Below are 22,320 nucleotides of genomic sequence, written 5' to 3'. Positions count from 1 at the left end.
AAACTATCCAGTTGTAGTTTTTATCTGAATATAAATTGTCTGCTGCAAACATCATTCGTTTATAGAATCATAGAATGAGACAGCAGACAACGAGACAATTTGCTCCATTATTCTCACGCCACTTCTTTGAAAGAGCTCTCCTGTTAGTCGCATTTACCTGTTCTTTCCCTGTGGCCTGGCAAATCTTTCCACTTTAAGTATTCATCCAACTCTTTTTTGAAAGTGATGCTGATGGAGGGGTCTGGAACATTGACTGTAAGGTGTGATTTGGAGACTGCTGCTGCTTGACCAGTCTATGAAATAGCTCTCCCAATTTTGGTATAAGTTCCCAGAAGTTAGTGAGAAGGACTTTGCAGGATGTGCCTTTGTCGTTTCTGTTGTTGCCTAGGTTGATTCTGGGTCCCCCCTTGAGTTTTATTCTTTCTCAACATTTCTTTAGCAATTTGATACAACTGAGTGACTTGCTAGGTCATTTCACAGGGCAATTAAAGAGTCAATCACATTGCTGTGGGTGTGGGGTCACACATAGGCCAGAACGGGTAAGGAGGGGAGATTTCCTTTTGTAAAAGATAGCAGTGAACAAGATGGGCTTCTATGACAATCCATAGTTTTATGGTCACCATTACTGGAATGAGCTTTTTATTCCAGCTTTATTAATTAATTGATTTTAAATTCCACCAACTGGCATAGTAGTATTTGAACTTATGTCTCTGAAGCATTAGTCCTAGCCTATGGATTAGTAACAATACCACTATGCCACTATGTGAGCAAATGCACACACCTACAGGGCTTGAGTTAGGGAAAAAGCTGTTATGAGCGAATGTGAACCTGCCCTTACCCACAAATGAGAAGGTAGAACAGGAAATTTCCTAAATGGTGAAAAGCTAGAAATATAGAGGTTCAAAGAGATTTTGGGGTCCAGGTACCTAGATCATTAAAATTTAAATGACAGGCCCATAAATATAATCAAAAAGGTTAATAAAATGCTGGCCTTTATATCTAATGGATTAGAATACAAGGGGGTAGAAGTCATGCTTCATCTATACAGAGCCCTGGTTAGGCCACACCTGGAGTACTGTGGGCAACTCTCAGCACCACACTTTAGGAAGGATAAATCCATCTTGGAGAGAGTACAACATAGATTTACTAGAGTGATACCTGAACTCCAGGGTTAATCTATGGGAGAGATTTAACAAATTAGGTTATCGTCCCTGGAAATTAGAAGGTTAAGGGGTAATTTGATCAAAGTATTCAAGATATTAAAGGGAACAGATAGATAGTAAATTGGGAGAAACCATTTTCATCTGTTGGGGAGTCTAGGATTAGGAGGCATAGTCTAAAATTTAGAGCAAGATTTTTCAGCAGTGAAATGAAGAAATACTTCTTCATGCAAAAGGTGTTGGCAGTTTGAAAATGACAATTGATGCCCGATCAAGTGTTCATTTAAAAATGGAGATCAATAGATTTTTGTTAGTCAAAGGTCAAAGATATGAGGAAAAGGTGGGTAATATAGAGTTGGGTCATTATCAGCCATGATCTCATAACAGAATAGGCTCAAGCGGTTAATTGGCCTGTCCTGTTCATATTCACTCTCTCATGTGACCAATTCAAGCCTCAGTCAGCAATTACCCTTACAAACTTTGCAAAAGCTGATAAAATCCCATGTAGAAGATTTTCCAAATAGGGTAATGGAGGCAAAGAAATTCTGGGATCATTCAGGAGATGGTGAGAGGGAAACAGGAGACTCATCTGGAAGGGCAGGTCAAATGACTTCCTTTATCTGTAACTTCTAATTCTTAACCCAGGCAAAGCACAAGGATAGGCTGAAAAATAATGAAATTGGTGAGTGAGAATGTACATGAGTACAGTACTTGAGTTAAAGAAAAGCTACCTTAGGTGGGTTTGAACTCGAACCTATCCATAGATAAGAGAAAATAAGTTACGAGGACAATAGCAATGTTTTCTCACACTTGCTATCTATACACTTCCTTGAATATCATGAAGTGACTGTCAGGGTCAGGAGGCAAGCGATAATGGGATTGAAAAGTAAGTTTGCTGTCCATTTTTTGAATAAATGTATCCAGAATAGTATGATCATTTCTGTTAATTTCAGTCATTACCAACAAACACATAACCCACAGCTACAAGCCATTAGATAGTGCAGCAGCTTTACCTAAAAAAACGTAAAACGTTCATCACAGTTTTCCATTCTTCATTGAATTCAGAATTATAAATCCTGAGGTAACAGTAAACCAGATCCATAGTAAATGGCACTTTTTAAACAGTTGTTGAGTTATTAGAAGCTTCAGAGATGTTTAGGTTCAGAGTAAAATCATGGGGAAAGGCATGGTAATGATTAATAGCTCATTTAAGATATCCAAGAGGAGGTCTTGTTGGGCAGTGGCTAGTGTCCCTGCCTCTGAGCCAGAAGCTCTAGGTTCAAGCCCTACTCCAAGGCTTAATGGCCACGTACAGAAGGTGTGTTCATAATGTGATCAAAACAGGTTGATTATCAACCTGTAAATCCTTCCAATTCACCAATGGCAGGTAGTAAAAACAGGACAGCTTCCTGATCAGCCATGCTTGATGTGGGATGGTGCCCCTCAAGCTACAGCCACTGGTGACCTGTACCAAGAAAAAACACTAGCTATGGAAACAGGCCTAAGAATGTGGTTTGTCTGACTCATGTGTCTCTCGGCATAAGAAAAGTCTAAGATTCCCAAGCAGTGACAACTGGCTACTGGCATAGCAAAAAGCTAGAAAGATAAATTAGATGTCAGGAAATATTACTTTTCCTAGAGAGTCATCGCTTTCTAGAGCAAATGTGTAGGTAACGAATATCAATGGGAATCCTTTAAAAAAGAGCCTGCAAGTTTGTGAGAAGTAAAGATAAGTTGCCGGTTAGATATGATTATGAGGAGTTACAGACCATCAGAATTTCCTAGAATTTTGCTTGACTGCCCTCAGGAATTCAGGGGGAAATTTCCAAGAATTTTTACAAAACTGGTCACAGGCTTTTTATGGAATTTACAAGATTTCACCAATATTTGACAATGGTGGGCTTGATCAGCTAGTTGGTCTTTTGTTACAAATATTATATTTATAAGTTTTGATATGTTTTGGAACTGTATCTTTAATTTGGGATAAAAATGAAGGGGGTCCTGTGACCTGTTCTGAAGTTTGCCGAACAACAGGCCAGGGTAATATAGTTATAAAAGATTAAAGGGAGGCTTGGGTTGTTTCGCTGGAAAGAAGATGTAGGGTGTTCACACTTGTAAACAACGGTAGCAACATCTATGTTTACAGTGGTTAGACTGCTAGTCTCCAAAGTCCCAGGAAGGTGTTGAGAATGTTGGGTTGTAAACAGTTATGCTTCAAACCGTCCATTTACTTCCAAGATAAAAAAAATTGGGGTCTCAAGGACAGCTAATCAGCATTTCTACCTGGATACAAGGCCTACGTAATTCATGTTCCAATGGATATGGGCTTTGAGAGAGAAAGGGTTTCTAAGATATCCCTGAAACTCACAGACACAGGCAGTCTGACAGAATCCAGGAGACAGGGAACAGCTAGAGGCTGTAAGTCTCTATGGTTCACCATGTAGGAATGCGGGTGCGAGCTTGTGATTATAATGAAAAGACCAAAACCATGAAGATTTGAAATGAGGCTGGGAGATTTGCTTAGCTTGCACTAGAGGGAGACTTGCCAGGAAAAACCCTCAATATGAAACAGTTCTGGAGTTTCAAGGCTGAGAAAGGAAAAGAACAGAAGTAAATCCTCGGCTCTGAAGGAGCACTTTGGACTGAGTCCGGGAAAATTGAATGACTGCTTAAAGGACAGTGTAAAGTATACCTGTGAAGTGGGTTTTTTTGGTTGTGTCAAAAATAGTATCAAAGAATCAGAACTTTTAGGGTGCAGAAGGAAGCCATTTGGCCCATTGAGTCTGCACTGGCTCTCTGAAAGAGCATTTTACCTAGTCCCGCTCCCCTGCCTTGCACATTCTCTCTTTTCAGATAGCAATCCTATTCCTTTTTGAATACCTTGATTAAACACACAGGATCTTCACAATGCAGAAGGAGGCTATTCGAAGTAAAAGGGGAAAGTTCTGTCCTGTAAATGTAACTTGCCTATAAAAAGTGTTTAGTTAATAGTGTTTTTAATCTGTTTGCTACAGCAAAGTCTTAAAATGTGAAACTTTGTGTCATCCTTTCAGCTATTCACTGGAAGCTTGAATTTCTTTTTTTAAAGGCCATCGGTCTCTATGAAGATCATAACACCTTTCTCATTCTTTTCACTATGCAGTAGAAATGGGAGTAAATTAATTCAAACAAAATTTGATTATTTATTTGATGAAATTTAAAGAATTCATATTTTTAATTAAATTCAGATTTTGTTGTTTGCAACAGAAAAAGAGGATAGCACGACAGATATCCCAGGGAAACCAGTATTACCGAATTTCACCAGCCCCATGGCAGCAGGAATGGAGTAGAGGTTGACTGGTAAAATGATTTGCACCCAGGAATGGCCAGGCTGGACTGGGTCCTTGACATTATCTTCCTGCTGACCAATTTTATGAGATGCGGATGGCGGGATGGATTTTTGTAAGAGATATCGGCAGTGGAGAGGTAATGAATATCACTAAACAGTCAATTGTCAGGTATTTTCCTACCTTTGTCCGATTTTACCAATGGCGCGTGGGATGCACGGGAGGCTTAGAGTCTCGCCTACTTAAGAAGGCAGAATTTGAGTGGTAGCTGAATTCTGGAGGAAATGGGCAACCATACTGAGAAGCAGTCTTCAAGCTGTTGAAGAAATGGCATTATGAAGTTTGGGCTAAAGTGCTGCTAATGAATGGGTGTTTCCCAGCTCCACAGCTGCAACTGGAGACAGGACAAACTTCTTGAGAGGCTCATCATAGTGGAGGATTTTTTTTGGTTTTGGGGAGGCCAGTGAAGAGGACAGTGTCGTAGAGGTGGGGATGCAGTCACATGGAGCACCTGTGCAGCAGCCAGAAGAGTTCCAGTGAGTTGAGGAAGCCATTGGACATTGACAGGAGGGGGAAGCATCATTGTCACAGAAGGCACTAACCAGCTTAGAGAGTGTACCATTAGAGGCTCAGCTTTAATGGAGCTGTCTGAATACCGATGTCTGTGAAGATTGTGTCTCTCCAGACAAGTGTGTGGAGCAGGAGTTGATGCCATTGGAACATGGAACAATGCCTGTAGCCTTAAAAGGTGTCATTGGTACTCAACTTTTTTGCCTGCGGTTCATTCCAGGAATCATATGGAAATCTGTCGTAGCCCTCAGTCAGTGACCTATTGCTGCAAAAAGGAGGTTGTGGATGGCATGTTATGTATGGCTGGACAATACATCAAGTTTATAACCGATCAGAACAGTCAGGTCAACAGGACAGTTGGCTTCAAGACCATGTCTGTAGCTCCCCAAGCGCAGGGGGGGGTCATTGACTATATCCATGTGGCCATCAAGGTTTCCACAAAGAAGCCAGGTGCCTTTTGCAAACAGGGAGGGCTCCACTCCTTGAGTGTTCAAGTTGTTTGTGACCACCGTACACCATTACTATAGACATGTGAGAGGTTTCCAGAAATGTGTTTCAGATCACTTGAGTCCTACATCCTTAGATAGTCCCAACTGCCTCAGTTCTTCAGGCCACTCAAACTCCTTCATGACTGGATGCTGGGGAGAAGGGATATCTGCTGAAGACATGGCTTCTGACTGCTGTACATAGGCTGAGGGCATATATAAGCAGTGCCACATGAATCAAGGGTCACTATTGAGCAGACCATTGACCTACTGAAGATGAGGTTTCGGCACTCAGTAGAATGGGAGGGGCCCTGCAATATACACCTTCAAGAGTATCCCATATTATTGCTTACTGCAGTGTATTGCACAACCTGGTGCTCCAGAGGGGAGTAGAGCAGGAGCCAGAGGAAGGCAACAAGCAAGTAGCATCCTCAGAAGAGGAGGATTATTATGAGATGGCTCAAAGAATGCCAACCAATGAAGATGGCACCATTGGGCCCAGCTCACCAGTCAATGACATGTGTGGCAGGGAGACCCGCGATTCTCTGTACAGCAGACGCAAGGGCTACTGAACCAATTTCTGTTCCACAGGCAGCCTTGCTGTCCTTTCATCAGAGACCCTTTGCTTTCTGCACTCATTAGGTCACCTGTCAACACACGCGGTCATGAGGCGCTCACTTTTACAGACCATGTATGCATTTAATTCCACATCTGGCCACCTTCAACTGCCGCAGAAAAAAAAATACATAAGTTGTTAAACATTAAATGTCAAGACCTTTAACTCTCAGCAAAACATGAAATGGTTTCTGCATTGAACAAACAATTATCACCCAGTGAAACCTCAAGTGCTATTTGATGCATTTAAGGGCTTGCTTACTTCACTTCTATAAAGTGCTGTCCCTGCGCCCGGAGTTGAGGTGAAGACAACCTGCTGCTTTTCTTACTTTGGTGCATCAGCTGGCCTTGGCTTGCACCCCTTGAATGTCTGAGCACTACTGGACCCAGAACATTTGAGGTCACCGGCATCTGTGTAGGGGCCACCTCAGTTATCAGACCAGTATGTATTGTTGGTGTCATTGACAAAGGACCAAGGATCTGCCTCTAGTGATCAAAACACCTAAGGAGGAGCCCTCACAGCCTTCAGCCTGCCCTCCTCTGCCCTTTCAGGCCCCACATGCACTCCTAAAGTGGGCTGGAGTGGTTCAACTCCTGACAATGGAGAGATGCATTGCTGGCTCATCTTGCCCACCCATCATTCCAGACACCTCGTGGATGAGGCAACGCTATGGAGGTCTGTGCACAGCCCCTGAATTCACTTGCTCCTAAGCTCTATGATGGTCACCATCCTCTCAATGGAGGACACCATGCGTTCACATGCTAGAGATATCGCACCATTCACATCATACGTGGACTCTTCCATTGTTCACGCATGCACTACCTCTGAAAACTTAAACAGATGTTCACACATTTGACGCTGCTGCTGAAGCATCTACAGTTTTGCTGGTGACACCCAAGACTCATCATCTGTCTGAAGCTGAGCATCACTGGGCCTCTCCACAGGAAAGTGATTGCCTCCGTTACCCCTTCTTGTGTGTCTCTGCATTGCTCACCAGATTTTGTCACCCGACCTACACATTCAACAAAGCTCACTGATGTGAATTTATCTGCGCTGGAATGAAGTGACAGTGTGTTCAGTTGGAGTTGCATCCTCTGAGATTTCCAGTGTTACAGGAGGCCTGGTCTCCTTCTCACCTGCTGCTGTACTTGCTGGACAGAGATGTTTCATGTGAAACAGCTGCTTCTTCAACCAACCCCTGATGCATCTCCTGGATCAGGAGTTTCAGTGGCGTTAAAGGTCCCTAGAGGTGCCACCGGCTATGCACGGTCTGGGGAATATTGGATGCTACCATTGCTTTAATCACTCTTCATTGCTTCCAAGCCTGCCTCATCCTCAGCGACTGGCTGGCCTGGCATGGAGCATGGCCTTCTCCTCCATCGGTGTCATCATGTTGTTGGCAAGCTGACGCAGCCATTCAGCCATCTCAATGCAGCATTCACCAATCACTGACCATGGGATTTGGGTGCATGTGAACTGGGCGCTTCAATGTGGTCAATGGTGCCTGGTATTGCCCCATGGTTAGCCATCTGGTCCAACATTTCATGGTGCTTTTTAATTCATGCAGTACTTCCAGTTTGCAATTCGAAATGGCACTTGCCTTTCTGGATCACAGCAGGTCTTTAAACCTCTTCCTGTGCTGGATCCAGGTTGGTGTAATGATGCCTCAGTTGCTTACTATGGCACTAATCCCTCAAAACCAGCTTTGCTAGCTGGGACATGTAATTTGTATGCCTGACAGCAGACTCCCAAACCAAATGCGCCACTCAGGAGTAGCAGGAGATTCTTAGAAGTACAGCAGAAACACTTTAAGGATGTTCTTAAATCATCCTGAAGATATCAAACATCCCTGTTGACTCATGGGAGACCCTGGCTTGTGATGGACCAAAATGGAGAAGGTTCATTCGGGAAGGCACCAACACGTCGAGATACTTCATCGGGAACACACAGGCAAAGTTGTGGCATTGGAGGAGCACACAAACATCCAATATCTAATCTATCCGACCCTTCAAGCACCACCTGCCCTACATGTGGCAGAGTCTGAAGATTGCTTATCAGTGTAGTACAAGGATGTTTGGCATAGCAAGGGTTAATGTGGGGCTGGCGAACAGGAGCACCTACATTGTGATGTAGAGGGTCACAAGATGGCAGACTGTGTGTAGGGAGTGTCTGGAAGAATTGGGCATAAAAATAGCACCTAGTTAGGGCTATACCTTGGAGATATGTATATGATTGTGTGTTAACAATAAACAGTTTATGTTCAACAGTATATGGCCTCCAGACTTCTTAGTGAGATACTAAATAACCTTACAACAATCATCCATCTCAGAACTGGAGTGGAAACAAATATCCTCCATCCTGAGGGACTGCCGAAGAAGTAGCAGCAGCTTATTATGCCTCACGCCTCCAGCCATGTCTCCTTCCTTAGGCTTGATGGTCACTTCTCCTATCTGCTGGAAACAGGACATCTCCGCTCAGTCCTGTTGCCTGAAGGAGCACCTCACAGAAGCATTGCTGAATCATGCAGTGACCCTTCTGTGTGCTGCAGCTATTCTCAGTTGCCTCCATTGCTATGGACCCCCTCCTTTTTAGTCTGTGCAGCCTCTCTGAATGCTGGAAATGTGTCTTTAAAAATGGCACCTCAACACAAGCTGCCCCCAATTGGCCAGCTTCTCTATCTGCTGGCCTTTTAACTGGTTCTTCCTTATAAAATCACCAAGGACATTCCACCACCTGCCTATGTGTGCCACCAACCTGGATATCTCCCACCAATGTTTTCACTGAAAAATTTCAGCTACTGAGAGAGAGTCAGCTCAGATTTGTAAAGTGTCGATCATGCCAAAAACTCAAATGTCTTAAATGCATGTAAAACAATTGCAGGAACATCTGTTGTACACAAAGCCAAGCTGTTTGCTTTGAAAGAACTTGCTGCTTTTCACTCCATTCACAATCTCAGGCTGCCCCAAACAGCTTCAGAGCCAAGGAAATACTTTTGAAGTTCAGTCAATGTTGCAATGCAAGAAATGTGCCAGCCAATTTGTGCAAAGCAAGGTCACTCAAACAAGAATGAGATAAGTGACCAGATTATCCCTTTTCAGGTGTCGTTGAGAGATAAATGTTGAGAAGGACACCAGAAGTATACTTTCAAAAGTGTCATGGGATTTTTTTTTTTACATACACTAAGGCGGCTCACAGGGCCTTGTTCTAGTATAACACCCAAAAGACAGCACCTCTGAGACTACAAGACTTACTCGGTACCACACTGAAGCATTTGCCTAGATTACAGGCTCAAGATTCTAGAGGGGGGCTTGAACCCATAACATCTTAACTTAAAGACAAGATAGCTAACAATGAGCCAAAGCTGACACCATGCAAAGCAGCTGTCAAAAAGTAAACACTTTAGAATAGCTGCATTCTGTCAGAATGCCAAAATGGATTACTTGCACATTGCTTGCTTACTGAGAAATATCATCTTTGTTTTTCATAGGATTTGGCTTCCACTCCAAAGCGAAACAGGATTGTATCTGGGCAGCAGTCCTAAAACATTCAATAGTACCCTCTCCACCTGCCAGCTTCACATTGCAGCAGTGAAGCATTCATGAAATGTTTAGCAAAGATTCAGTTAAAACATTCTGAGAAGGGCAGTGATATTTTGGACTTAATATTCTTTGGAGCATTCCAAGTGCTTTTTATGTCAAGCACTGTCCTGTTGATGAATTGCTTCTGCGTAATTATGAATCCAATGGCACATTATTCACTTCATGTCAAAATATAAAGCTTTTTTGGCCCAAGAAATAGTGATAGAAGAGAACACAAATTGTAACAAATGCAGTTATGACAGAAGTTAGTAATTAGAAGGCCCAATAACCTTGATACTCAAAACAAGCATCAGGGGAATAGGAAACATGGCAAAACTGGAATGCTTGATTTTCCTGTGCAACAAAATAGCTTTTGCAACATAATATAAGTGACAAACTTCCTGTCCACATTCTGAGATGTGGATCTGCATAAATATGAGATGGGCTTTCCCCTTTGCTTTATTATATGTCCATCTTAACTGGGCTCATGGCTCCAGCCATTATGGAGTTCATCAGTGGAATTGATCTGTTGAAGATGTTGCCTTTTGGATGAGATGTTAAATAGATGCAAATAAAAGATCTCATGACACCATGTTAAAGAGCAGGGGAGTTATTCCTGGTGTTTTTGTCAGTATCTATTCCTCAATCAACATCACAAAAACAGCTTATCTGGTCATTATCAGATTGCTGCTTGTGGGAGATTGCTATGTGCAAACTGACTGCCGTGTTTCCTATATTACAACAGTGACTACACTTCAAAAGCACTTCTATGGCTATAAAGTGCTTTTGGGACATCAGGTAGTTGTGAAAGGAGCTATACAAGTGCAAGTCCTTGTTTCAAAGTTTCTAGTACTCTGCTAAGACTACAGCTCAAGCACTGTGGCCATTTTAGTTGCTGAGACACCGGGAGAAGTTTAATCATTGGTGGCCTTGTGCAGAAGAGCCATGAGGCTAATGCCTAGGAACAAAAGTCTGAGTTAAGAGGAAAGACAAGATAAATGCCTTTTTAGGCCTTGAATGAGGTCAGCTGAGAGGTGATCTTATAAAGATATAGTAGATAGTAAACAAAATGAAAAAGGTAAATCTGGAAAGTGAATAGAAATAAATTGCCAGAATAGGTTAAAACTAGTAAAAGGCAAACTTAGGATTTACACCAGGGTCACTGGATGTGGAATGGACTCCCTGGACAGGGTGAAGAAAGGAAAACTGGCATCATTTAGGAATTAAGTGGATGCTGCAAAGATGGCAGGGTGAAAGGGAGGTGCACTAGCTGGGGAAGGAGGAACTATATGACCATTCTGGATAGCTGAATGAAAATGAGCCAAATGGCTTTCCTCACCTATAATTATCCTGTCATCATTTTGCTCTGCCTAATTTTCAGTTGGCTCATTTACTACACATCAGACAAACAATCTGATGAAGTAAAATGAATATGAAAGAAATCCATCCATGGTTTGCAACGCTCCAGTTCAATTACAACAAATGACAGCAAGTCCATTGTGTCATACTAGCCCTTCAGATGGGTGATCCAGTTCTGCATAATTCATAAAATAAAGCTTCCCTTGAGGATTATATGCTGTCAGAATGAGATGCCTGAGATAAGGGTAAGAATTGCCACAACCTGTATAGGATCCACATTATAAATGGTCTTCAAAAGGAGGTACCTAGAGCACTGGGCGGTGTGGTTCCATTGGAAACAATGTAAACTGACTTTTTTGTTGCATGCTAATCAAACTTTCATGGTTTGGTGAAGGTAGAGCCATAGAATAGTCAACAGAGTTCTAGGAATATTCTCCTACATCCTTGGCAGCATGAAGAGCAAAATAAGTTTTTAAAACTTTGCTTCCTCAGTCCAGTTACCTTAATTGTGAGCAAGACTTTAAAAGGATTCCATAAACATGATTACTAGAAATGGACTGGTTTATAAATGACATGATGTAAAATTAAAAACATGAGTACATCTGAAACACAAGATCACTCCAATATCCTGTGAAGGCTGCTGCCATTGGTGAGTGAGAAAAGCAGCTATGCATCCCGCCATGCCGTAGCTTCACAGGTAATCACCACATACTCATCATTCCACCTACTCTGGACAGTCACGAGCAGCAATAAACCCACCCAAATCGAACACCAATAACAGGTTATAATTTTAGAAACAAGAAAAAGCAGTTTATATGCCTGACTGCTGTAGTGACAAAAAATAGGAAGTAAATATCAAATCGTACACACCTTTGAAAAGCAGAAGTCATATCAGTTTGAACAGAGCAGAAGCTGGAAAATGCAAAACTGAGGTGTTAGAGCACGACTACTGACCAGAGGTTATAATTACAATGGGGCAATGTTTACATTGTCAGTTTTCATTACAAATGTGGAGAGAGGTATATAACAGGAAAAGTGACAAGGTATGGTTAGGAGATAAGACATATATTTTAACCCATCCTTTAGATATAAAAGTACCTTGGGACATTTTACTATGTCAAATGTATTACATAAGTGCAAGTTGCTGTTTATGGGGGTTGGGTTATACAAAAAAGGGAAAACGCTTCTTGATAGAGGAAAAGGAGATCAAAATACAGACGTTTATAAATAGAGGGTAGGCAATTGTCTCGGTTCAAACTTCCTGCACTCAAACATTGCAATTTAAACCCTTGACCGAAGTTCATGAAAGCATGAGCTTTCCACAAACACACATAACAATCCTTTTAACTGTAGCCATAGAAAAAAGTAGATATTCATGTTACTAGCTCCTCGTCAAAAATAATCACAACTTTTAAAATTCCGTACTAACATCTGTCAGAGCACAAGACAGATAGTAGTGGAGGGAAGCAGCAATGCACCCGAACACTGCCGCCACTCCCCAGAATCATTCACACAATCGCATCGTACATTATGCCCTGAAGAAAACCAATGGTATATGTGCTGTAGCCAGCGGCATATTACATAAGCAAAGAAAAACAATGTTTCCTTAGAGAACAGGTTTGTAGTTCAGGAAATACTTTCCTCCATTGCCGAGATCCCCGCAGTGTGTACAAATATATGGAGATGGAAAAATTATGAAGCACTTAATGACAAATCTAAACTATTTTCAGGACGAGATTCCTTCACTTTGCTTTAAGCTCGGATGCCTCTCTGAAGCCCAGTGCCTGGAATGCAATGAGAGCTGCCTGGTGCCCCGCACACAGAGCTGAACCTGAGACTGGCCACTGCTTACAATGCAAAACAGGGTCGGAGCGTTTCCCCAGCTCTTACCTGTCGCTCGCTGGCTTTTTGCGCCTTTTTGTGAAGAGACGTGGCTGTTGGCTTAAAATGGGCCGATGCAGCAAGCGGAAGGCGGTCGGCTGGCGAGTAACCAATCGACCCTGAACTCCCTGGGCGACCTGCAAAGCTGCCCCTTGGTCTGTTCGCGGCGGTGGTTCAGCAGCCGAGTTGCCCAGAAGCAGATAGAGGAGCAGGCGGCCAGCAGCCAGGCAGGCAGCGATTACAGCCAATTTATTATAGTGAAGTTTCATTGTGTCAGCTCACAAGATCCGCTCCCCACATCCACGTCATTTGCTGTGTACTTTGTTGCCGTAAAGTTCCTCATACTTTGTCGGAAATTAATTCCAGATTTTACTTTTTTTGCCTCCTGTTTCTGCTTTATTGGTGCAGCGCACACAACGCCCCCCATTCAACGTAACAAACCCTCCCCTCAGCATCTTCCGCTCGGGCGGCAAGAGACAGCGCTATATCGCATCCCCATCACTAAAAAGGGGGCAGGGGGGAGGGGGGAAACCAAGTTGTATTTAACCCTTCAAAGCTTGTATCATTTTAGCTAGTTGACAGTGCTGAGGTGGGGCGAGTTGGTGTTGCAGTTTGTTTCAAGAGCATAGCAACTGGAAAATTGCAAATACTCTTGTGGATTCGCACTGTGGTCTTTTTACTTCAGGTTTCTAGCTTTTGCAGTTCCCTTGCCCTAGCAAATTTAGAAATGTGTTTGTTCTTTTGTAATATTCAGCTGGCGAACGATATAATATCAACCATTTTTAAAAAAGTTCCAAAAATGGCATAGACTAGCTGTTGTTGCTTAGATGTTGAAAGAGCAGAGTCGCTGGTAACACTGCATTCACATCTTATGATAGTGCTTCACAGACATAAATATACTTATTAAAGCCAATTCTGTCAGGAAAATATATGTTACATAATATATAAAAGCAAGACCAAAAATGTTGTTTCATGTGCCAAAGAAGAAAAAATGCCAAATTCAAAGAAAAAAAAATCGGTTGGCATCGAGTGTGTAGATTTCTCTCAAACCCTAAAACTGAAAGAATAGTAAGCTTGGGGGAAAATTAATGGGCCGGGTTTTGCAGTTCTAATGATGGTGAATCTAACAGTGTTTACCGTCATTACTCTTTAAAACTGACAGCAACTTCTGGTGTTCGCACTGAACAGTTAAATGCAAAAATCCGGAGTTTACTGTCAGTGATTCTCTATTCCTCCACAGGGTGTGCTGTTCAAGTCTTCGCAGACGGAAATGAATTAGAATTACTGAATTGACATGAACTTCCACTTTTTACACTAAGGTTAAAACCCTTGAAAAAGTTACACCTTGTTGGATGAGTTTTTAATAAGCTTTTTTAAAAATCCTTTCAGCCAGCATTAGCCCGTCCCTAATTGCCCTTGAACTGTGCGGTTTGCTAGGCCATTTCAAAGGGTAATACGAATCAATCACATTGCTATGGATCTGGAATCACATGTAGGCCAGACCAGGTCAAGACAGCACTAAGGGCACTAAAGGGGCATTAGTGAACCAGATGGTAAAATTGTAGTTTCAGGATCACTATTACTGAGACTAACTTTATATTCCAGGTTTTTTTTACTGAGTTTAAATTTCACCAGTTGCCACAATGGGATTAGAACCTATGCCTCAAAGCATTAATATGTGTCTCTAGATTATTAACAAAAACAGAATTACCTGGAAAAACTCAGCAGGTCTGGCAGCATCGGTGGAGAAGAAAAGAGCTGACGTTTCGAGTCCCCATGACCCTTCGACAGCCGATGCTGCCAGACCTGCTGAGTTTTTCCAGGTAATTCTGTTTTTGTTTTGGATTTCCAGCATCTGCAGTTTTTTGTTTTTATCTCTAGATTATTAGCTCAGTGACACTACCACTATACCACAACCCCTCTAGTTCAAACCAGAATTACTTATGAACAACCTCTCTGGTCCTGAAAAAGTAATTATACATTTGCAAATGCCCTAGTAAGCTATTCAGTTCCAGGGCAATTAGGGATGGGCTACAAATTCTGGCCTTGCCAGCGACACCTGCATCCTTTGACAGAATTTAAAAACAACTCTCAATTCCATGAAAAAAAATTCCATAGATTTTTAAAATAATAAAAAATGGATTTCCATAACACTACTGCAGCTTCAGGCAATCTGTTCTGTACTCCCAGATCCCAATATTACTCCTCTCCACTACTCTCCCAGGACAGGCACAACTCTCTATCACAAAAACAGAATTACCTGGAAAGACTCAGTAGGTCTGGCAGCATCGGCGGAGAAGAAAAGAGTTGACGTTTCGAGCCCTCATGACCCTTTGTCTCTATCAATCCAGTCTTCTACCATGACATCATTGCCTACACTATCCCCCCTCTCTCAGATGTCTCACAGCCCATGATCCTTATTTTGCCCCTCTTACATACCAGGGCTCTCCTGCTCCTTTCAGACCACAGTGGTCTTATACCCTGAGGACTCCCTATTTGGTTTCACCCTCCCTGACAGCACTGTGGGTGTTTCTACAACACATGGACTACAGCAGTTGAAGAAGGCAGCACACCACCCCTTCTCAAGGGCAATTAGGGATGGGCAATAAATGGTGGCCAAGCCAGTGACACCTACACCCAATGAATTAATTTTTAAAAAACCCTTCCCAGTACTCTGATCACATAATCACAGAAATTCATTCAGAATCACACTCTAATACAGTGTCACCCTCCCAGAACTGACACAATGCCCAACCTCCAGCACTTAAACACCCTTGTACAACTTTCACACCTCAGAAATCTTCTCCCACCATTCCCACACCTAGTTATACACTTGCCTAATGGTCCAAGGCCATACTGCACACACTATCCAGTATCAGCCTTCAAGAAATACCTAACCACTATATTGCTTTATAAACAACTTGCCACACACCCCTGTGCATTCTGGAACACCTCACCAATAATCTCTCTTCACATCCTGGGTTTTGTTACAATGGAAGTGATATAATTTGATACATGCTTAAATCAAACATAGAGGTACAATCATAGCTACTGATTTACATTTTCACTACATATATGAACAAAATCATGGGATTTATGCCAACAATACAACTAACTTTCCACCAAAAATGCATAATAAAAATGCAATGCAGCTTATCAGCAGTTGTGACAGTATATTATAAAATACATGGGATAAAAGATTGTATCCTCAAACTCACCAGGAGTGACACCACAAGAGATCAACTTATAATATATTAAAAATACTACTTATAGCATCCAATGTCCATAAGTGTAAAACCTACTTCCTGTAACATTTTTCTGTCTTCCTTTTCTTTCATGTTTAGTCTTATTACTTCTAGTCCTATTTCCTCTACCTACTTCTGATTAGTTAATTTCTCTCACCAATTCTACCCTCCCAAGATTGTTCTACTTTGCAAGCCACCACACTGGAATTGTTGCTTAATCACTCATTTCCCTCACCCCACCTCCCTGGGATCCATAATTCCTGATTCCCAACATGTAGTCAGCAAATACAGTGAAAGTACACAAAGCACTTTAATCCACCAATGGCCAGTGCTTGGAAACTGGCTTTTGAAATTAATAAACCTTGACACCTTAGTCTCCAAAATATAAAATAAATAAATTATATGGAATTTTGGCTGCAAAGAACAAATATGATAAATGAATAATAGAGTGGGCGATCAACAGTTAAATAAATAAGCATCAATAGATATAGCTGCAAGCAACTCATTCAATATATAACTCAATCAATTGTAATGCCACAAGCTATAAATGATTAACTCAGTAGAATTAACAACAAATAAATAGGTTGTGAATAAACACATCATTAAATATGGATGACTGATTCCAAAAGAATAACATTGCGAGGAATGACTGAATTACTTTCTTTTCCTCTCCACTTTCTTCCCTGTCCCCTGCTGTATTCTGGTCCCAAGACTCACTCTACCCCATACTTCCTCCTTCACCACTCTGCCCATGCGCACTTTCATCCACCTTGGAATAATACTGTCCCTGACATCAGAATCGTAAGTCAGATTCTAAAGGATTTACCATGGGTGACATAAAAAACACAAGATAGATTTTTTTTTGCCACGGATGTAGTTTACTTTCAAATGACTTGAAGCAAATTCAGAGGTCACCAGAAGTGTATTGCTTTCTTTTCCTCTGCTCAATTTATATAATTCTACAAAGTGCCAAGTGCTATGTTAGACATGTGCAGTGAGGTAGCCTAGTGGTGGGAGCTAAACACTGCAATTTATGAACACTTGATTGAAAAGTGGCAGAATATGGGGTAACTTTGAAGGGGCTGTGTACGCATTTCAGCCTGTTGACATTCTTTGTGAAGATTGAAAAGGGGGACGGGCAAATCACCTTCAAAAATGCATGGACAGATGCAGACAGATCAGTGGTGAATTTCTAGCATAGTCTGTTTTATTTCAGATTAAATTGTGCAGAAAGCAACTAGTGTCTGCAATAAAGTTGGCAAAATCAATAATTTGCAAAGCTCTCTGCCCTGAATGTAACTGATTGTCAATTAAAGTCCCATCTTCTGAATTCAAGTTCAATAAACCAATATTCTCTGACTGATTATTTGGAGGTTAGCCACTAATTAGATTATTAGAATAGTATACCAGTGGCTTAAAGCTTCAGTAGCAGTTGAAACTGTCTATATCTTCTTACTTGTCAATTTAATATACTGAACTGTACAATCTATTATTTTTTCAAAGGAAATAGGATTATCTGATCCCTTGGTGATGTAGTGAGTAGATCCCTGCCTCTAAATTAGAGATTCTTGGTTCAAGTCCTACTCCAGGACTTGATAGCTAACAGAGATGTGTTCATAATGTAGCCAAACAGGTTGAGCATCAACCCGCAAATCCTTTCAACCCATGTCAATGGCAGGTAGTAAGAGTGGGAGAGATTCCTGGTCAGCCATGTGATGGAAAGAAAGTTGGAGCCTCTCCCATCACCATCCATAGCTCTACACTACAACATGCTTATAAAAGTACATGCTGTCATAGCAATTCAGATTCCCTGAGTGATCTATAACACACCACCACCAATCTATTAATAAATGTGCTCTTAATGATTTTGCCTTCTGACTGTCATTTAGTCAGCTGCAATTTCTGGTTTGAAGAGACAGTATTGCAAATAAACTCTTTTGTGAGCTTTGTTTAATTTAGATCAAGTACATCACGTACAATAACTGTATTTCTTGAAGTAAGTGCAATCAGGATTTAATCATTTCTGAATTAGGCAGTATAGATAAAAAGAAGAGAATTTATTGGAAGTATATTTTACATGGTTAACAATATCTCCACAAGTGAGGCAGACCCAGTAGCTCAGAAGATGTGGTGTAGGCCCAAAAGTTGGAATAAAATGAAGCAGAACTATTATAAACTAGTTTGGGGTTGAATGACATCATGAAAAACACATCTTCTTGAAACAGATAGTATTCTTTGTCCAGGTTGGTGACTGTAAAGATCATTATAATTAGCTGCTCCATGATTGCCCACCTCAGTGTGACTACCTTCACTTGTTTCTGATTGCAGTCAGAGCATCTCCAGCAATGCTTCTCTTCCTGTCCCTGCACCAATAAAACGATTGTTCATTGAGATTCAGGTGCCCATATCGATTTTGGACCTCAAGAATCATGAAGAATTTAGCAGTGTGGGCATATAGCGACCTCTTTAATTATTGGCAGAGGATGATGCTCTCGCTTGACAGCCTTGTTAAGTCTTTAGGATCCAGCAGATGTGTAGTGCTTCTTATGGAAGACCACCATTGAACTGGTCCATGAGATTAGCATTGTTGATGTTGTCTTGTGTAATTAGACCATTCAAAATTACCTTCAGCTTCTCATTAAAGCTGCTGGTATGCAACATGGGACATGTTGGGCCAGATCTACTGCCTTGTGAACCCAACTGGGTACTGTCCCTCAACTTCACTTCCCAATCACTCAACAACCAAGGACATTTCAACTGCACCTTCCAAACCCGTGACCTCTACCACTTAGATGGACTGGAAATACTACCAACTGCAAGTTGCTCTCCCCCCACCCCCACCACCCCACAAGCCACACACTATCCTGACTTGGAATTTTATTGCTGTTCCTTCACTGAGGCCGGATCAAAACCTGGAGGTCCCTCCCTAACACCACTGTGGGTGTACCTAAATCACATGGATTGCAGCTCAAGAAGGCAGTTCACCACTACCTTCTTAAGGACAATTAGGAGTGGGCAAAAATGCTGGCCTTGGCAGTGACCCCCACATCCCATGAATGAGTCAACGCTCCTTGGTTAGGCTTGTAGTCATTGATCATGTATACTAATATTCTAGTAGATGGTGTTCTACTTTAGTTGTGCTACCAATGAAATTATGGTACAATATGTACTTATCGTCACCAGGTTGGACCAGGATTTGTACTTGACGCCTAGATGGGAGACTTGTACCCTCAAAAGCAACAATCTCAGTCTTAAATGGTTCAACATTTGCAAGCTTCAAATTTCTTGTTCCTATTTGGTATAGGTGAAGCTCAATTGTTGTTTACCTGCCCCTATCTGAAATCTTAATTAGTTTACTGACTCCAGCTTAAGTATAACACACTGTTTTATCCAAACTAGTAGGACAAAGACTGCTTTTGTGTTTGGTGCATCTATCTCTCTATATATATAAAATAACAAGCTACCTTACATTAGTTTCAGAAACTGCACAGTAAGCTGCTTTCTTGTACCAAACAAGAAATAAGAAAGAGAACACCGAGAAATCACCTGAGAACTCATAATGAATCCCACAGTGATGCTGCAATGTCGTGTACCCACAATCAACAAGTGCTTCACAAAACATCCCACTCACTCATTATCCTCTGCTTGCTGAGTATACATTAGCTCCTGCTCCTCCGAGAAAGATCTTAAATCCTTCCCTATCTTTGTAAGCTTCCTTTCTGAGAACTCTGTTCCTCCATCCCTTGGACTTCTGGGCATGCCCCACTTCCTTTGCCCATCCTTATGGCTCATCTAAGTCCCACGTTTTGGAATTCCCTCCTTAAACTCTTCTGCTTCTCCAGCTCCTCCTTTAAACCTATCTCTCCATTCAGGCTTTTAGACACGCCTAAAATCTCATTCTTTGGTGTCATTTTTTTGTCGGGTTACGCTTCTGTAATATTTTATTTAGAGGTCAAATGTGTACATGCAGTTCTTGTGTTGGCTATTAACTTACAAATAAATAACGACATTTCAAAAGCAAAAGACAACACAACAACAACTTGCGAATATATATATATATATATAGACGGATAGGTAAATAGATCTAGAAATAATATCAAGGGTTTTCAGGTGTTGAAATTTGAATGAACTTTCTTTCACTTTCTTGCGTCTTGGCTGGGCAGAGGATACTCCTCGCCTCTAGGTGGCGGTGATTGCCCATTTGACGAGAGGCTCTTCTTTTTCCAGATCGTATATCGTTGGAAGGACCGTGAGTCATTGGGGTAGGCACGTTGGGACAGTCAGCTGGATGTTGGAATCTGCGGCAATGGAATACTGAGGCGCTGGACATTCGGAGGGACAAAGGGAAATGGAACACTGAGGAGCGGGACATTCAGAGGGAAATAGAATTAGAGGAGGGAAGATTCGGACAGCCAGACGTTCCGCTAAGATCATTACTGCGGACCCACAATGAGATTGGGAGCTCCTCATTGATTCGGTGCTGAGGCGGCTTCCGGGGAGCACTGGCTGAACCGTCCTACTCAAGTGTGCTGCAGTATTGCACTTGGTCAATGTTTACAGAAGGTAATACATGCGCAAGATATCGAGATCACGCTGATTGCACCAGTGCAGGAGAGTAAACTCAGGGCACAAAGTTGAGTTAGGGAAGTCTATTTAACCAAACGCATTAAGATCTAGTACAAAACCTTCACATACAGTGTCCTGTTTTACATACTTTCTCTTTAACAGGTACAGCATTGGTGCAGCAGTGACTTTAAATTTGCCACAATCCACTCTGTCAGCTCCGTGGATGTAATAAAGAATGTTTAAAAAAGTTAGTATTAACTGATAATGTTTTGACATGTAATGATATTAAATTTACTACTGTTAGTTTTGATGAATGGAATGCAAAATTGTCAAGTATTTCGGTGAGACTTGATGTGTGAAATATGGGTGACAAGTCTGCAATTTGTTCATGATTTCTGTATTGGCAGTCATTTGAAAGGGATGTGGTTCCATTTTAGAATACGTCAGTCTTCATAAAATATCTTTAACAACTCCAAGTGAGGTACAAGATTGGGGAACTGTACATGTGTATACACGAATAAGTGTTTCTCCTGTTGTTTATATGTAAAATGGGCATTTGGGGCGAGCACCGACTTTGTGTTTTTAAAAAAGTATAAGAAACAGGAGCAGGAGTAGATTCTCCTCAATCCTGCTCTGCCATTCAGTAAGATCACAGCTCATCATCTGCCACACTTCCACTTTCTGCCGTAGTCCCAAACCTCCAGATTACCTCACATCTCAAACATATGCCGCTTGATCTCGCAGCCCAGGCACTGCTGGGTGGCCTCAGTCTTGATTATACTCAGTGACTGAACATCCACAGTTCTTGGGAGTAGAGAATTCCAAACATTTCTGACCCACTGAGTGAAGAAATTTCTCCTCATCTCAGTCCTAAAGGAGTGACCCTTTATCCTGAAACTGGGAACCTAGTTCTTGACCCTCCAGCCGGTTGGGGGGGGGGGGGGGAGTCTCTCAGCATATCCGCACCCCCGACAACCCTTGAAGAATATTTTAGGTTTCAATAAGGCCAGTAAAAACATGTTATAACTGATCCTGATCACCTCGGTGTTTTGATTTCAGCACCTTAAGTTCTCTTGTGCAGCAGCCATCTTTGCTGTTTTGGTGAATGTTTTTAACTTTTAGCCAGTGATTTGCGTTAGTGAATAATTTGGTTTTTGGGAAGGTGGTAGTGGCTTGACTTCGTGGAATGTAGTGATCTGTGATAATGTGATGGTTATGATTGGGAAATCTACAAACATTTTTATTTCCCAAATCACAATTTAGTTAAGTAAGTAGAGAATGTGAGGGAGGGGGTTGTGTAAGTACATTCAAAGTCTTCGATCTGCTCAGGACCCAGAATCAGATGTGCTGCATTTGTGATGGCTGGATGGATTACAATGCCTATCTAATTTGTTTGATTGCTTTAGGAATGTGATAATATCTTTCTTGAATCCCTTGATTTAGATCTGCAGATTTTCTGTTGGAATTGCTTTGAGATTTGAGGGTCCATCTGATTTCTCATCTCTTCAACGACTTTGGTAGTACACTTCTGCTT

The 22,320-nt window shown here is 41.7% G+C and overlaps 2 protein-coding genes across 6 annotated transcripts in view; one reads left to right on the top strand and one right to left on the bottom strand.

Annotated features, from left to right (window-relative positions):
* The window catches only part of gxylt2 (glucoside xylosyltransferase 2), a 42,441-nt gene extending 29,082 nt beyond the window's left edge, over positions 1 to 13,359 (bottom strand). The window contains exon 1 of one of the 2 annotated variants that reach the window (XM_041192633.1): positions 12,985 to 13,359. In XM_041192633.1, the coding sequence (XP_041048567.1) occupies positions 12,985 to 13,244 (260 nt within the window). In that variant the 5' untranslated portion in view covers positions 13,245 to 13,359. Of the gene's footprint in view, positions 1 to 11,964; positions 12,004 to 12,984 lie in introns of those variants that run through there. The other variant, XM_041192634.1, reaches the window with a different exon arrangement.
* Positions 13,360 to 20,458: 7,099 nt separating this feature from the next.
* shq1 (SHQ1, H/ACA ribonucleoprotein assembly factor) overlaps positions 20,459 to 22,320 on the top strand; it is a 128,313-nt gene continuing 126,451 nt past the window's right edge. For 3 of the 4 annotated variants that reach the window (XM_041190776.1, XM_041190774.1, XM_041190773.1), the window contains exon 1: positions 20,459 to 20,783. The gene's annotated coding sequence lies outside the window, so the exon portion shown is untranslated. Of the gene's footprint in view, positions 20,784 to 20,948; positions 21,034 to 22,320 lie in introns of all 4 variants that reach the window. The other variant, XM_041190777.1, reaches the window with a different exon arrangement.

Source organism: Carcharodon carcharias, chromosome 7 (genome assembly GCF_017639515.1).
Source record: "Carcharodon carcharias isolate sCarCar2 chromosome 7, sCarCar2.pri, whole genome shotgun sequence".
NCBI classification, from domain to species: domain Eukaryota; kingdom Metazoa; phylum Chordata; class Chondrichthyes; order Lamniformes; family Lamnidae; genus Carcharodon; species Carcharodon carcharias.
The sequence above is the reverse complement of the archived record's forward strand: the minus strand, read 5'-3'. Positions and strand labels throughout refer to the sequence as shown.